General features: G+C 36.5%; 1 protein-coding gene and 1 long non-coding RNA gene across 2 annotated transcripts in view; one reads left to right on the plus strand and one right to left on the minus strand.

Annotated features, from left to right (window-relative positions):
- Window positions 1–17,425, plus strand: part of LOC104006251 (uncharacterized) — a 276,708-nt gene that overhangs the window by 244,229 nt on the left and 15,054 nt on the right. The window lies entirely within an intron of this gene.
- The window catches only part of DCHS2 (dachsous cadherin-related 2), a 263,743-nt gene continuing 247,323 nt past the window's right edge, over window positions 1,006–17,425 (minus strand). The window contains exons 17-20 of the mRNA XM_009448442.4: window positions 11,453–11,583; window positions 9,318–9,604; window positions 7,951–8,083; window positions 1,006–5,924 (exon numbers count right to left, since the gene is read on the minus strand). Coding sequence (XP_009446717.3) covers window positions 3,301–5,924; window positions 7,951–8,083; window positions 9,318–9,604; window positions 11,453–11,583 — 3,175 coding nt within the window. The 3' untranslated portion in view covers window positions 1,006–3,300. The remainder of the gene's footprint in view (window positions 5,925–7,950; window positions 8,084–9,317; window positions 9,605–11,452; window positions 11,584–17,425) is intronic.

Here is a 17,425-nt window from a genome sequence, read left to right on the forward strand (position 1 = left end):
ATTTAATTGTCTATTTCTCTTCTGTCCCTCCCTGCCTCTCCCCCTCCCTTCCTCTTTCACTTTTCTCCTTCCATCTTTATAGTGGGTAAAAACTCCCACTGAAATGCTTCGTTTGGGTCCTAAGCAAATCTGCAACTCCACTGGATCCCAGTATCCCTCCTGTACAGGACCATCTTCCATTCTAACTTCCTTCAGTTATGGCCAAATAGATGGCTCTATACCTTTGAGCTCAAGTAAAACATGCTGTGAAAATAAACTCAATTTGCTTATCTGGAATATCACGTGAGAATACACTGACCATATTAACGCCATATATTTTATTGCTTTGAAGTGGGTTATCTTAGATCCTTAGTTATGTCTTGCTTTTTAAAGTTAAGGTATGCATAGAATGGCAGAACAAAAGTAACAAAGTGTCTGTTTGGATGAAAATAACTTTAAAATTTACAATTAATTTTCATTGCTATAACTTCTAGAAAACACAGCAAGGAGGGCTAAAGGTGAAGGTGCTGAGAAACACAAATCCTGTCTCAACTGGACGTCTATTATAGATTGAATATGAATATATGGAGGCAGCCAGTAATGTAGAGTGCATTTTAATAACTTTTAAAAGAGTTAAATGATCAAATCCCTAAAGATACAGCATTTTTCTTTTTCTTTGCCCAGGAATCTGTTTTGGAAGCCAATTCAATGATTACTACTAGGACATGGAATTTTGATATCCATTTGGTACTGATTTACACCAGTATTTTTAAGGCTGCCAACAAGAAAGTCCAGAATTTCATCAGGCAGCCAAAATTCCACAAGAGACAACTGTCTTTTATTTTATAGCTTATGAATTTGGGGCTTAATATGATTTTCCACTAACAAGTTCTGTACCCCCTCCAGAGTGCTAAAGCCAGTGCATAGATCAGCAAAGTAATCCAGAACATATGAGGCAAGTTAATATTAAACTTGAAGGAAAAATGTACAAATTATATTGTTTACTTAGGAAAAAAAGCACTCTAGTTGAAAGAGCTGACATACGATTTATTGCAAACACTTAACCAGCGTGTTCACATTTTTACCCCCATTCCCACTTGTAGTACTTGTTTGGTGGCATTGTGGCACTGGATACAGACTAATAAACCCATCAATTAAAAATCCATTAAATATTGGTAAAAAAGCTCTATTACATGTCTTCTCTTGTTATGCAATGGCTAGAAAACATACAGAATCACATCCATAATGAGTAAATAAATCACAGTAATAAATAACTAACTTAGGGAATAGGTAGATGAATAACTCTTTTTAAGCATAAGTAAATGAAGAACCTGTTTAATTAAAAACAACAAAATGTTCTTGGTTTCCAGAAATAATTCTATTGTGAAAAAAAAACTTCCATATATAATTAGGAAAATATAGTATAGGGTTTCTTTCTATGCTCAAAGCAATGTTTTCAAAAGAGAGATAATAAATACTGGAACACATAAATGATTAAATATGTGTGGGTTTTTTTTTTTTTTTTACATAAGTAAGTCATGAAATCTTCTTCCCCAGATGCCAGGAAGAAAAGGAGAAACATATATCAGTCCCATAATATTTAAATTTTCTACTCCTAAAGAATTTTTCCTAGGATTTCAGGCTTATTCAAAAACCTTCATGTTTCATACAATTTGTAATACAGCTTTATACATTTGTTCTCAATCTGAGTCAGCATAGATAGATAATAGAAAATATCAGCATAGGAAGCTGTAGAATTATTTATCTACAAAACCAGATATCAAACACTGCACCCTGCAATATTTTTTAGTAAAGAGAAATTATGTCACAAAATTTCACAGATGAGGCCTATGGAAGAAGAACACAAAGGAACTATATCTGTAGTAGAAGCCCATCCTAACTACTAAGAAAGCCACACGATACCCTTTAGATTTCACATTAGAATTCCTAAACTGTTAGCCTAACACCTGGCCCTCATGCTGACCACGGGAAGAGGACTTCTGAACCACCATCGTCAGGATGCCGTCCACCTTCCTGAAAGGGATGAGAATCCGTGAGGGATTCCCAGGCTTATCAGAAAGAAGGCTAGAGCATTGTATATGAGCACCATCTAGCACTGCTATATTTCTAAAATAGTAATTGTACAGAGTCATTTTAACCATGTGCCAAACTGCTCCATCTAATGACAGTTAAAGCTGCACATATGTGTGAGCAAATGGTAAAAAGACTTCTGACTTCTATTCTTAACTTTTATAGTAGAAACATTTCCATAAAAAAACTTCATTTAAAAATATATTGCTAAATTACTGTATGAGATTTATCATTAGCTAATAACATGATTTTTATCTACACAAACTTTAAAAACTGACATTGAGTGGATAAATTATTTCACACAAAAGGTACTGTATCTAGAAGAAAATAAAACGAAGAAATTGCTATAAATTAACCTTTGAAATTTAATGTCCTTACCCATACCTACTTACTTATAAGACAAGACCTGAAAAAAAAGCCATTCTGTTTGTTCGTAAGAAGGCCAAGATAATATGTTTCAGATGGTAGCAAACCACATAAATATTGCGAGTATCAATCCTGGCCCTCTATCAGGAACATGCATTTCTGGTTTATTGAATCATGAATAATTATTGATATTACCTATCATTATAAATCCTATTTGTTTCTCCCTATTGTCACAGAGTTATGACAAATTTCCTTCTGCATTTTTTATTAGTTTTCCAAAAGACTCCACATTGAAATTCAATTATGGCTAAACTCTACAGGTGTGGTATATGGGGAAAAATGGAGAACTACTCCTCTAAATATATCAGATCCACCGACTATTGCTTTATCTTAAAATGAAAGTTTATTCCTCTAGACTTCCCCTCTCTGCTATATGTTCTGACCTAAACTCATTCTCCATTTAGCCTTTACTAATTTGTTTTCGATATAGCGGTGTGATCAGCAGCAATGTGACCAGAGTACACTATATTTTGTTTCCATATAAACATTCTGGCAGTCAGTTAAGTTCACTGTGTCCTTTGGAAGTCTAATCATACAGACAACAGGTCTGACAGAATATACACTACTTAATATATACAAATGTGAGTCCTGAGAGCAACACATAAGGATTAAAAGAGGAAATAACTTTTCATTAAGGCTGGAAGAAATTTGAGAAACTTTAATGGGGAAGTTTTAAAAACTCTAACTAAATTACATCACTTGCTTTTAGATAAAAATGAGCCCAATCTCGAGTTGCTGGCTTGAAAACATTTTGTTCATTCATTCATGACCAATGGTGAGCAGGTACTTGGCATCCCAGTGGTTTCATATTTGAACTTCATCTTCTGCTTTAAGTTCATGGCATGTACCACTGATGTGTGTTCCTAATAATTCTCCTTCTGTCAACAGTGGAGACAAGGCAGGAGGCTGCATCGTCAATAGGGAAAGAGATGGAGAAAAACTGGGAGTCATGGCTTCTGGCAGAGAACCAAGATGGTAGGGGATGGGAGAGCGTGGGTGTTTCGGAGGCACCTGCCCCAGGTTTACTGCCGGCATTCTTGGTGGAACTGCTTTAATCCCAGGCTGGGCTACTGCTGTTATCAAAGGGGGTGGAAAAACAAAAGATTTCTTCTCTTTTGGAATGCCAGGCATATGCAAATGTTCATCCTTTAGTTTTGCAATATCATTAAATACTGAGGCAAGAGGTTGGAATTTGGGCTCCCAACTGAGAAGATAATTCCAGTGATAGTTGCCTTTTCCATCATGATCAGAGGTCGTCTGAGTTGAAAGAGCTGCACACCTTACTTCCTGATCACTTGAAATAAAGACAGACTCTTTTCTAACGTCAGCCAGGATGCTCTCTTTTGCCTCTCTCTTCTGAACTGTCTGGGGTAACACATTATTTTGAGCACAGGTGGTGCTGCAGCCTTCCCCTTGATCTCCTTCCCCAAATGTTTGGCTGGCTTCTGCTGTTTCGGCAGTCACCATCACATCGGTTTCCCCAGATAGGCAGGAGAGCTGGTCTGAGTCCCTCGGGATACCCGAGTCTGGCACCCTGGACTCGCGGTCACTCAGAGCTGAGTCTGAGCCCTTTCTGTAGGGATGCTCATTTATCCTCTGGATTTCCTTATCTTCTGCAGTTTCTCCTTCCACAGAACAGTGGCCACTGGAGTTTGAGTGTCTGTACAGATTGACAATATCCTTCTCCATGATACTTATTAAACTCAACCATTCCGGCGTGGCATCCACAGGGACCACCTCGTTACTGCAGTCGTCAGTTTTCTGGAAGGCTTTGAGCACACTGGCATCCCGGGTCACTCTCAAGTCCATATCTAAAGATGAGGTTTTCTTCTCCTCATAATTGTTTATTGTGTCTTTTTGTTTATGTCTTAAAATCATTACAATTAGAATGCAGATGAGTATCAGAAACACTAAAAAGGAGACCACCAGGCTGATTGAAAAGCTGCTGGTGAACACTGCCAAGGGTGTTCCTTCAGAGGAGAAAGACACATTCACAAAAACAGTGCAAGATGCAAACTTGGAGTCTGATTTGGGACTATGAGCGATTATTTTCATTTCCATGGTGTCTTCTTTGTTGAGTTGACTTTTTATTAGGGGAAGGGCTCTAATCAAATAAATATTTCCATTGGTTTTATTTACTGAAAAGAAAGGAGATGAGGTTCCAAGGGAGTAAAGAATGACTCCATCAATACCAGCATCTGCATCTGAGGCTTCCACTCTGCCAATCAACTGTCTGTCTTTATTCTTTTCTGGGAGGGTGAAAAAATACTGATCTTGAGTGAAAATGGGCTCAAATTCATCTATCCCTTCAATATCCACCCAGACCACTAAGGAGGCAGTTGCATCACCTTTGTCTTTGGCTTGGACTGTGAGGCAGTATTTATTGCCATTTTCATAGTCAAGGATTTGCTTAGCATGAATATCCCCTGTCAAAGGGTCAATGAGGAAGAGATCATGATCATAAGACATTCCATGAGTGAGAAAACAGGGTGATACAATAGAATAGGTCAGTTCTCCATACGGACCAGCATCAAAATCCAGAGCATTTATAGAGCATATGGTAGAGGAAATAGGCAGATTTTCTGGAACAATACAGCTGAAGCTTGAGAACATAAACTGAGGTGCATGGTCGTTATCGTCCAGGACATTGACAAACACAACTGCAAAAGAAAAATGTTTCTTTTCTGCATCTGAAGCTTGGACAGTTAAGGTGAATTTTGTCATTTCTTCATAATCCAGAGGTTTAATCAAATAAAGAACTCCAGTGTTTTCTTCTAAGTAAAAATGTCCCTTCTCATTTCCAGAGATGATGTTGTAGATGATTTCTGCGTGTGACCCTGTGTCACGGTCATTTGCTGAGACCACAGTGATGTGACTCCCTAGAGGGGTGCTTTCCTTGACATGGGTGTGATAGCTCAGGCTGCTGAAGTTTGGGGGATTGTCATTGACATCAAGTACTTGTATTGATATGACAGCTGTGGAACTCAATGGAGGGCAGCCACTGTCAGATGCCAGAATGACAAGCTCATGGCTAGCACTTGCTTCTCTGTCCAGACTGTGAAGCAACACAAGATAACCGACTTGCTTATAAGGATATTCTGAATGAAAGAAATTAGTTTCCACATGAAAATTGTTCTGTGAATTACCACTGATGATGGAATATTCAACATATGTGTTTTCACGGGTCCAGTCATGGTCGATGTTTGAAAACGTAACAAGCGTGCTTCCAACCAGAGCATCCTCACTTAGGCTAAGATTATAGGATTTGACTGTGAATTCAGGGGCATAATTGTTCATATCTTGTATTCCTATCTCCACTAAAATAAGAGCTCTCAGGTCAGGATTTCCACCATCACTGGCTTCCACAAGAAATTGAGTTGTTGATATTGTATCCAGAAGTAATACAGGACTGATAGTAAATATTGTGCCTGAAAAATAAGACATAGTATTTCAACACTGTGAGGTGCAGTTTTGATGATCCATTTAATCGGCAGTTGACTATCCAATGTCTACTAATATGTGTTTAATTCTTTGTTAGATCTGTTAAGTCACAATGAACAATGACTCCAAATAGAAATACAAATTATTGTATTTATATGTTTATAACATGTAAGATACAGAAATAATATTCATGACATTCACTCTGTGAAATATGTGTGCTGCTTGAGGTTGCTGTTGCCACAAATTCCTCTGAATTTTGTTTTTGTATAGTAAGTTGTTCCACTATTCTTAAAAAATATTTTTGTTTGTAAAATTTATACCCCATTCTACTACCCACAAACACATGTATAAAGATATTCTGGCATAAAGATACTTATTCTGGAAATACTTGTTGATATTCAAGCCAAATGAAAGCAGTAAAAATGATAATGCTGAGTTACTATTATACTATTGCTTAATTAGAGAGATGGGCTTTCCTACAGATCATGCAAGTTGATGTTTCCCTTATTGCTGAAATGTAGTTGATAAAGTTTATTGTATTAAATATAGAAATATTTAATTTTTATAAATATGTGTGTTAAAACATTTTTAAGATAAATATGTCTTAAGGATGGTCACTAAGAAAGAATACAGAATGCTGACATTTAAATGCCATGTTTCAGTTAGAGTCCCACCATGAACTAAATCGGCCATCATTTAATGTTTTAAAAATATTTGAATCAATAGCTTAGTGCGTTTAATGTTTTAAACATTGCATTTAATGTTTTTAACATTGCCTTTAATGTTTTAAACATTGCATTTAATGTTTTAAACATTTAATGTTTTAAAAATATTTGAATCAATAGCTCAGTGCAAAATTTGTCAATAGCACATGTCAAGTAAAAGTGTTGCTAAGGATTGAGTGCTCAGAAGAACTGCCTTGCACACTGTGATTTGCTGTGGCCAGGGTGGCAGTTGCCATCATCTGAGACTAGAGAAAGAGAGACAGACAGAGAGAGAAAAGACGGTGGGGTGGTGGGGTGGGGATACAGAGAGAAGAAGAGCCAAATACCTGATATGTTTGTAATCATGCAGTAATCGTTCATCCACAGGCAGCATGATACAGGACGTACTTCTCCATTTACAACACCCGGTGGGCTTCATGCTGGTATTTTGGGACTAAATTCCCCTTTCAGGTAATCCCAAGGTTAATTTTTAAATGAACTCTCACTTGTGAAATGATGCAATGGTGGATAGAGATGGGGAACACAGAGTGTGATGTCTCCCAGGCCCTGTTATTTTCTAGTATGCTCTGGTAGGGACATTGTTTTGCTACTTATTCATCTTTATAAAATTTAGCTTTTAAATTAAATTAAATGTCCACTCACTGTTCAACTTTCTCTATATACTGTTTAATTGAATGTAGAATCACTTGCCTGAAGGCATTTCACAACCACGAATGTCTTGGTCTCTGATAAAAAGACAAAAAGCCTTGGGAAGCATCAAATAAACCAAAACACCACAGTGGTTTCCAGTTGGTAGAGATGCTTAAATAATTTTCCTTTTAAAATTATTCTTGTGCTTATTGAACATATAATGCTATTACTGATTTTTTTTAACTTGGCTTGGGAAGAAAGCATCCAGACTCTAGTAATATGAAGTCTTCAGCACTAACTTAATCCCTTCAACATCATTTTGATTCTTGCTGAATCCTGGGATAATTGCCTGAACTGTGCTTGGTTGGACGGATGTAACTGGGTGTTTATTATACTGGGGTCTCTGAATTTGTGAGCATTTACCAGCATTTAAACAGTGACATTTGCTTTCCAGCCACTGAGATGTTGGAGAAGAGAAATAACACTGGCATTTGCTATCGCAGCACTTCATGTGAAGAGTAATGAAACAGTCGTGCTTATAATTCCATGGGGGGTGGGGAGGTGAGGAACTTTTATAGAGGCATTTAGAAAGGGTTATTTCAGGTTTCTACTTTGAAACCCAAGCCTATGAGCATTAATGCAACTATAAATAACTCACCATTCTTAGGATCAATGGAGAATTCCTTAGAAGAGGATAGAATTCTGTAAGAAATGTTCTCATTGCTTTCTAAGTCTGTGGCTGACAGAGTCAGCACTGAATACCCCACAGGTATTGATTCAGGAACTGTGACCTGAGGGAAAAAGAGAAAAATAGGGACATTGTGCTTAAAGGCTGAAGGTATTTTCACAAACAGGGACAGAACATGAGGTCATTTTATTCATTTTGATTATGGAAACCATACAATACAACCTGACTTTGTTAGACATATTAATTTATAGAATTGACATATTAAAAAGATTGTGTGAATAGTCCCTGGATTCAGAAAAAAAGGTGCTGTTTTGTTTTGTTTTGTTTGAGATGCAATCTTGCTCTGTTGCCCAGGCTGGAGTGCAGTGGCGCAGTCTTAGCTCACTGCATCCTCTGCCTCCTGGGTTCAAGCGATTCTCCTGCCTCAGCCTCCAGAGTAGCTGGGACTACAAGTGCCTGTCACCACACCAGGCTAATTTTTGTATTTTTAGTAGAGATGGGGTTTCACCACATTGGCCAGGCTGGTCTTGAACTCCTTATCTCAGGTGATCCGCCCACCTCAGCCTCCCAAAGTGCTGGGATTACAGGCGTGAGCCACCACGCCTGGCCAGAAAAATATAAGTTTTAAAAATAATTTTATTCAGTTTTTTTTACTATGAAAAAAAGTTCTTCTAAACTATTTCTATGAGGCAGAAAATAGTTAATACATTCACTAATATATTATTCCATTACATGCATGGCATTAATTCAAGCAAGCCTTCACAGGGGATCATTACTTAGGTTACCCTCCCCTTGTGTTTACACTTAAATCTTGCATTTGCTACATTCAAAAGTTCTGGAGTCCATTTGCAAGTATTGAGTTGAATGCTATCCTTGCCCTTACTTCTATAAACATATATTATGCTCTAAAAGCTAAAATTTCCACTTTATAGTTTTGTTCGTGATTTTTTTTCTGTAAAATTTTAATCAATGCATTCCAAAAATATGCCTATGAAAGAAAGAATTTTCCCAAATTAACTGCAGATAATGCAAACAATCTTATCAGTGGTTTGCAAATATTAGGCAGGTTCCAATTGTCATGACAAACTGGACTACAACCTCTAAAAACTAAAAAAAAGAAAAATACATATGTAGTAAACTAAACCGAATGAGACATTCATTTCCATATGTACTTATAGACTCCGTGATATTAAGTGTAAAACCTGCAGCGTTAACTTAGGCACTACAAACAGTGAATGCTGTCTATCTGAATTAGTCTATCGGCGATGGAAGACTTACATTATTCTCTATTCTTTCTAGTTTTGGCTTTGGTTTCGGCATCTCTTTAAGCCCTTTACCTGATAGAAATCTTGAGAAAACACTGGTGGATTATCATTGACATCCAGCACACGGACTACAAGTGCTCCCTCTGTGTGGTGCACTGAATCAGAAATTTGGATGAGCAGCTCATATTCAGTCATTTCTTCAAAATCCAATGTTTTCACCAACACCACCACTCCAGTGTTCTGATCAATAGCAAACTTGGTTCCAGGATTACTCTCTTTGGCAAAACTGAATATGAAAGCTGAATTCAAATCCACATCATGAACTGACACATGAGTCACAATTACACCAGGCAAAGAATCTGAAATAGTCATGACCAGTGTCAGTCTCCATTAAAATTCATCCTTTGAAATACATTTCTTTAGTAGTTCCATCCAAGTATTTTTATTCTAAGTCCAATATGATTTGCTCTTTCTTGGCTTGATTTCTCATACAAAGCTCATTATGCACTGAACAAAAACTCTGAAGAATTTATGAGACCAATAAAAGTGAAAATTTACCACTGAGTAGGGAATTGAGGAGGTAGGGTATATTCAATTTTTATATTACATTATTTTCATTATATGCTTACAACACAATTCCAGTACCAAGAAACATTCTAAGCCACTTATTTATAATATACACTTTCTGTATCAAAATCATATCTTCATGGGGGATATGAATGGGATGAAAGGTATTACTCAGGACATTAATACAAAACATGGCATTTTCAAAAACAGGCCAGGTTTAAATATTTGGGCACTAATGTCCGAATTAGATACTTATTTCCTTATATTTATTTTTGTGCAATTATTTATTTTGGAGTGGTGCACACACTGCTTCCTTTTCTTAAATCTGACTCTCAAAATTATTAAGACTATAGAAAAACAAAGTCTACATAGTACTAGTGAGGAAAGCAAATCTCAAATATTATTCACCAAAAAATTACAAAATAGATGAAATGTTCAATGCCTCACTCACCACATATGTTCTGTAGCCTAAACAGCCCGTGAAAGGGACTTTGTTTTTAAGCTTACAGATATGGTACAGCTAGAAAAAATATGCCAAGATGCTCAGAATAGTTCCATTGTATATGAAACCCATAATTTTCCATTTTCAAGCTTGAACACTCTCAATGTGCACCAACCACACCGTACCCTATTCAGTATGTTTTGATTTATGTAGTTTCTTCTTGTGATATATTTATATTAGGCCCATTGCTATATTTTAACACTAATTGCATGTGCTGAAAAATAGATCCTTCAATAAAATCAAATGAAAATATATCGAATATGCAAAAGGCAAAACTGGAGAATTTATTTTATTTGTAGTCTGTAATATTTGTAGATATCTCTATGCATAGACATGTCTGGAATATTTCCCTCTGTGAGAGGTTATGGTTGTAATTTGTTTAGAAAGTGAACATAATAAAATGTTAGAAACATTTTAGGAATTAATGTAGTATTACGAGTGAAGTAGAGAGGCAAGCGAGGGTCACCGTTATTTTCATCTTCAACTATAAAGACTTAGGTTATGTTTCACCAACGCAGCCATTGACCATGGACAACTTTGGGTCCACAGACTACGGGACCATTGTGTAACCCACAGACCCAAATAATGAAGTTTAACCAGCATCTCACTTAAAAATTTCTAGTTTCAACCTCTACCATTAGTGTGGTACAAACGTTGAAGATAAGGTTATTCTGGGAAAAATGATGGCTTTGTGCAATAAACATCTAATTCACTTCACTAATTAGTTGTTGTTCGTATCCTGAAAAGACTGACAGAGTTATGAATGCTGATTCTTCTTAGAGGAGGTTCACAGTGGTTATCACAGTCAACAAAATATGCTTCTTCATAGAGTAGATATAATTTGTAAGAAATGTCTGCATTATAAACAGATACTATAAGGGATGATGGTTGGAGCATGGGGACTTGGCCTCCAGCTGATCTGAGTGCAAATCTCAGCTTTAACATTTTACTCCTTTGACATTTAATATTTAACTTATGATCATCCATTTTTTTGTTCTGCAAAATGAAGACAAAAATGATCTAGTTTGCTTGGTTGTTGAGGATTAGCACTCATGTTAATACAGTGTCTGGCTAAAGAAAATAGTAAATGATATTATACAAGTTAATCAAAACCACTATGCCAAATTGTCACACTTACCTTCTGTAATTTCCACTGCTTCAGAGGGGAGAAAAGCTGGGGCATTGTCATTTATATCGGTCACCTGTACCTTGATTACAGTCGTATTAGAAAGCCTGGGCATCCCTTTATCTGTGGCTTGGACAATCAAGCTGGTTTGGAAAAAGAATCAAAGAATGTGATTCATCATCCAGGAATTAGAAAAACAACATAAATATCAAATATCTAGTTGAAAATTTTAAAATGAGCTGACTAGCTACTTTTATTTCTCTCTTGGATTTTCTAAATGGCATCATTTAAAATGTATTTCATAAGAATGGTACTCTGAAATTTATTTATTTTTGGCATGTTCAGAGAACCAAATCCAGCAAGCTGCCAGGGATCATGAGGCATTAATGTCAAAATGGACCATTTCGGAGAGCCAGACTGTAAAATTCAATCCTGTCCTGTGAAGAATAATCTTAAAAAATAGAAACACCAATACCTGTACTTTGGATAAGTAGACTGTTTCCACCTTGCCATGCCCTGGTCTGGATATTGCTACATATTTCCATCTTACTGAACCAACAAAAGATGTAGCCACTAAAAGATTGCTTTGTACTGATATTTTTGGATCCAAATAGCAAATCAATCGAAATGCTAGAAATAAGACAGGACACCGCTATGATGAACACACTTACAGAAGATGCATGATTGGCTAGGATTGTGAAGTAGAGGTAAAAGTCCATGATCTGAAAGAATTTACATAGACTAATTTAATTTCTCTTGGATGATGCTACAATGAGCTTCTCCATCAAACAAACTACAAACCTTGTTACTGTCTTCAACTTCTCCCTTTCTCTCACCACCCTTCCAGTGGTCAACTAATTATGTATCTTATCGGTATTACCTCCTGGATGTCACTTGGATTAGTGTCCCCAGCCATTTCACTCCTACATTCAGAGCCCTCATGTATGGTAATCAGCACATTTTGCTTTGTCTGGGAGTGAAGAATTTCCTGGGACATGAGACTTGCAGTGTTTTTAAAACCAAGATACTCCAGGCAAACTGGACATGGGACTTTCAGTGCTACATCCACTAAAGTCCCAGGCAAACTTGGACAAGCCAGTCCCCTGTAGCCTCAGCCCCTCACCATTTTTACCTGGAATGCTCTATATGTATTGTATCCTTTCTCACCAGGAGGACCTGATAAATTACCAACCTCCCTACTGTGAGTCTCCTCTTGTTCCATCCACCCTCTATATTGCGCTCAATTGCTCTAACTAAGATCCTAATTTGAAAACCTGACCTCCCTATTTAAAACTCTTCTTTGGCTCTCCATGTCTCTAAGAGGTTATCCAAACCCCTGAACATGTTCACATAAACTTCTTTGTTCTTGCTTTTACATGGAATCTCAGCCCTTACACCTTCTTGGTTTTTCAAATCTCACATCTCTGTGAAGTTGTCATGGACCTTTCATTTGATTTAAATGCACCTTTATGTATTCGCATAGCACCCTGTACATTCTTCTGCCATAGCAATCATCACTCTTTTTTCTTAATAACATATTTGTCTGCCTCTTCTGTAAGTTTCTTATGGGCAGGGAGCTGCCTTATTTGCTTTTCTATAGTAAGTATTGAATGTTGGTTTCTCAAGATTTCCCCAAGGTTATACATATATTATATGACAGAGCTGGGATTCAGGCTTATGTGTTGGTCAACTGGAAACCTGTGCTTCATGATACTTGTTGAACATACCTCTCTTATTGTGTATATATCACATTCTAATGTATAATTATTGGCTTATTTTTCACTCCCCTCTGAACACGATGAAGGCTAGGAGGGTGGCTGAGTAATAAAATGAGTTATTAATTAGAAGATGCTCTTTATTTCAGAAGTGGAATTAGTCTCAGCTAGTTGTGGGAACCACCTTTTAAGAAACTATGTCTTGAAAGTTGATACACTTTCACTTTGTTTTCATTGTTAGAACGTTCACTTGATGAATGTTCTTTCTCTTTCCAATCCTAAATTTAAAAATGACATGAAATAAACATCAACTCCTTCTTGGTTTGAATTCCACTTAATATTAAATCATCAGGGCTTATCTACTATTCATGAAGAACACAGGCTGCCTTCTGCATTATCAGAGTTGGAATATTAGTAGAACAACCACCTGAATCTCACATTTCTGGAGCCTAACTTCTGGAATAATTATATGCTGAAAGTTTATTTTGTTAGTATGAATGTCAGTCAGATACATATGGAAATATTTTACCAAAAATAATCAACTCATACTGCTTTCTCCCCTGCTGCTTGCCCCTTCCAATGTCATCTAAAGTCTCAGCCAAGACATCAAAGTTAAGTTTCTACCAACTGTTCTACTGTAGCCATAATTACCGTTATTTTCACAATGTTACAACTTCAGGCATCCTACATAATGTCTTGTCAGATTAAAAAGAAGTGAGATTCTTTGATATGGAGAGAAATATGTTGTTTAGCATCAAAATAAATGGGAAAGGAAAAGGTTTCTCAATGACTTGAAGAACAAATAAAAAAATATGAAGGTAGATGTGCAGATATTCTGTACACAACCTCTGCAAGACTTTAAGCCATCTATGATGGCTCTTTCGCAGTTGTGAAACTGTTGGTTGTAGCCTTTCTAACTCACTCCATGTTCCACAACTGTTGCCCTGATTACTATTATCACTAGAGACAATAAATGAAACTGACCAGATTTAGAACAGGCCCATTCTAAGCCTTTTAAATTCAGAGCATTTTTCTCCTATTCTATCAACAATGGGAAGCTTCTTTTACCATGTTAAACTTTAAATAAGGCCTTTGACCAGGAAGGATCTTTTTGATTGTCTTAACAAGTACTAAACTTGTTGGTAGAGGATTTTTCAAAACTCTCAATTATATCTTAAACATCTAGCAGGAATTTTCTAATCCTTCTGAAATTCTGAAAAAAAAATAAAATATCAGCCACCAGCAGAAATAACTATGAAAAGAAAAACTATGATTTCTGGTTAAAGACAGCAAGCTGACTACACAGGTTTTATCTTCCCTTCCTCTCAAGATTCTTCTAAAATGATATCAAAAACCTTTTATAATAAGTTATAAGTCCATAAAGCTAAAAAATGAGGGAAGATATTAGTGGGTGAAATGAATGAGAAATATCAACAAATTCTGGAAGATACGAGCAGATTGAAGAGTGGTTGCAGATGAGTGGGCCAAAGGAAATCAGAGATTAAAATCCACTCAGAATGTACAACACCAAGAGTGGATCCCACTGAAAACTGTAAATCTGAGGGATAATGATGTGTCAGTGTAGCTTCATCAAAATGCACCACTCTGGTGGGGATTTTGATAACAGGGGAGGCTGTGCATGTGTGTGGGCAGGGATATACAGGAAATCTCTGCACCATCTCTCAGTTTTGCTGTGGACCTAAAACCACTCTAAAAGAAGTCTTTTAAAATGCATTCAGAGGAGCATAAAGATACGTGAGGAGCAGAGTTGCTCCCAGGTCACCAAGGAGAGGCTCAAGACATGGCAAAAATTGCAGTGAGGTATTGAGATAAAAATAGGAAGAATATTTTAAATTCAGATTATTTAAATAGAAAGATTATGTATGTTATTTTAAATACAGGGTAGTTTTGTCCCTCTTGCCCATTACTCTGCATTCTCAGCCAAAGAATGCCTTTGGTTCATACTTGGGGTTAGTAATATTGAAAGACCTTCTCTGGAGAACTGAAAGTCCCCTCCCAAAGAAAAGTAAACTCCATATACTGCCATTTGTATGTCATCCTGAAAAATAGTCGACTTCCCCTGTGGTACATTTGAAAGTAAAGTGTGCTAGTCAAGTCCCTCTAGCCCACTCAGAGGTTCTAATGACTTTGACATTGCCTCACTTATATCTAAAAATCAACACTTATTTACAGAAAGCCTTCACCATGAAAAAGAGAGCTCAATATAGACAAATAAAAAAAAGGAACCCAGTGGAAACAGATATTGAAAGGAACAAAAGAAAATTTAAAACAATTCTAATTAATACCTTGGAGAGATATCAGAAGACAACATATGCATAAAACAAGAGTTGGATATTATTTAAAAAGTCAAACATCAAAGAAGAGCTTTTAGAAGTAAAAACAAGTATATAATATCCTCTCAATTTTTAATTAGAAAATAAAAAAGAAATTTTAGAAGATTAAAATTCAGGAAATATCTTCCCAAAATACAACAACAAAAACTAAACCCACACACAAACAATAAATGGAAAGTAAAAAATAAAATATAACTAACAAAGAATCCATCTAGGCAATCCAATACCTAATTGAATAGGATTCAGGAAAATGAAACAGGGCAAAACAACAAAACAAAACTAAATAAAGGGGAGGAAATTTTCAATGAATTTTCCTTTTCAATAATACAAGAAAATTAAAAGAAATATGTGTTTTTATTAAAAGTGAACACTGAATACACAGCACAAGGAGAAACCCACATCAAAATATGCAATCATATTTTAAAATACTATGGATGATAAGTATAACCTATAAATTTCTAGAGAGAAGGAAAAATTATACAAAGTAAAAGAATCAGAATGGTGGCCAGGCACAGTGGCTCATGCCTTTAATCCCAGCACTTTGGGAGGCTGAGGCGGGTGGATCATAATAAGGTCAGGAGTTCGAGACCAGCCTGGCCAATTTGGTGAAACCCCATCTCTACTAAAAATATAAAAATTAGCTGGGTGTGGCAGCGGGCGCCTGTAGTCCCAGCTACTCGGGAGGCTGAGGTAGGAAAGTCACTTGAACCCGGGAGGCAGAGGTTGCACTGAGCTAAGGTCAGGAGTTCGAGACCAGCCTGGCCAATTTGGTGAAACCCCATCTCTACTAAAAATATAAAAATTAGCTGGGTGTGGTAGTGGGTGCCTGTAGTCCCAGCTACTTGAGAGGCTGAGGCAGGAAAGTCGCTTGAACCTGGGAGGCAGAGGTTGCACTGAGCCAAGATCACACCACTCCAGCCTGGGCGAAGATCAAGACTCCGTCTCAAAAAAAAAAAAAAAAAAAGACTTAGAATGGCACCAGACTTGTTAATAGCAACACTGGGTTTCAGAGAATAACACAGCAATGTCTTCAAAATTCTAAAAGATACTTTCAACTTCTGTATTGTCCATTGCATATATTACATGAAAGAGTAGAATAAAGACATTTTCAGACATGCAAAGGCTCAGATAATTTACTTCTGTGGCACCTTTTCCTGCAAACCTATTGGAAGAGAAAGACATGGGATCTGGAAGCGCTGGCCTGACCTAGGAGAGCTATAAACCAAAGTTATTGGATCTCAGCCTTGCAATAGGTTTATTAACCCAAACTGTTCATGCTAGATGGAGAGGGCATAAAGCAGTAGGAACCAGGTCTTCATGAAAAAAGAGGGCTTGATAGAATATTTGATGAAAGGCAGTTAGAGGATAAATTAGATGCAGATAACAGAGCTTATGGGATATTTACAAGGAATTCAGTGCATAGATATAGCCAATTGGGCAATCAAGAAAGAAACTGGGGGCTTGAGGAGTAGTGATAAAAGGAAAAAAACATATAATATGATTTGACTATGAAGTAAACATGAATAGATTCATATAATATAAACACTAATTACTGATTAAATGAAAAACAGTGATATGAATATAGAAAGAGTTGGAGCATGAGAAAGTAAGGATTTTACACCTATATTATAACAGGAAGTTAAGAGATAATGTTTAAAGTTATAAATTATTACATACTTGTATTTATAATATCAGAGAAAATCAGTTAATAGTGTCTGCTTCTGGAGGGCTTTAGCCTTGGGAGAGGTGAGGCAGTGGTTGCTGACTTTCATCTACACTCTATACACTATTTGATTTTTTTAAAAATGTATATATTACTTTGATAATAATAAAAAATCAAATTAAGAAAATATGCTTAGATCAAAATCTTTAATCTTTATGTATCTATTGAATACTTATTTTCTGCCTAAACAGAC

This window comes from Pan troglodytes, chromosome 3 (genome assembly GCF_028858775.2).
Source record: "Pan troglodytes isolate AG18354 chromosome 3, NHGRI_mPanTro3-v2.0_pri, whole genome shotgun sequence".
Classification (NCBI taxonomy): domain Eukaryota; kingdom Metazoa; phylum Chordata; class Mammalia; order Primates; family Hominidae; genus Pan; species Pan troglodytes.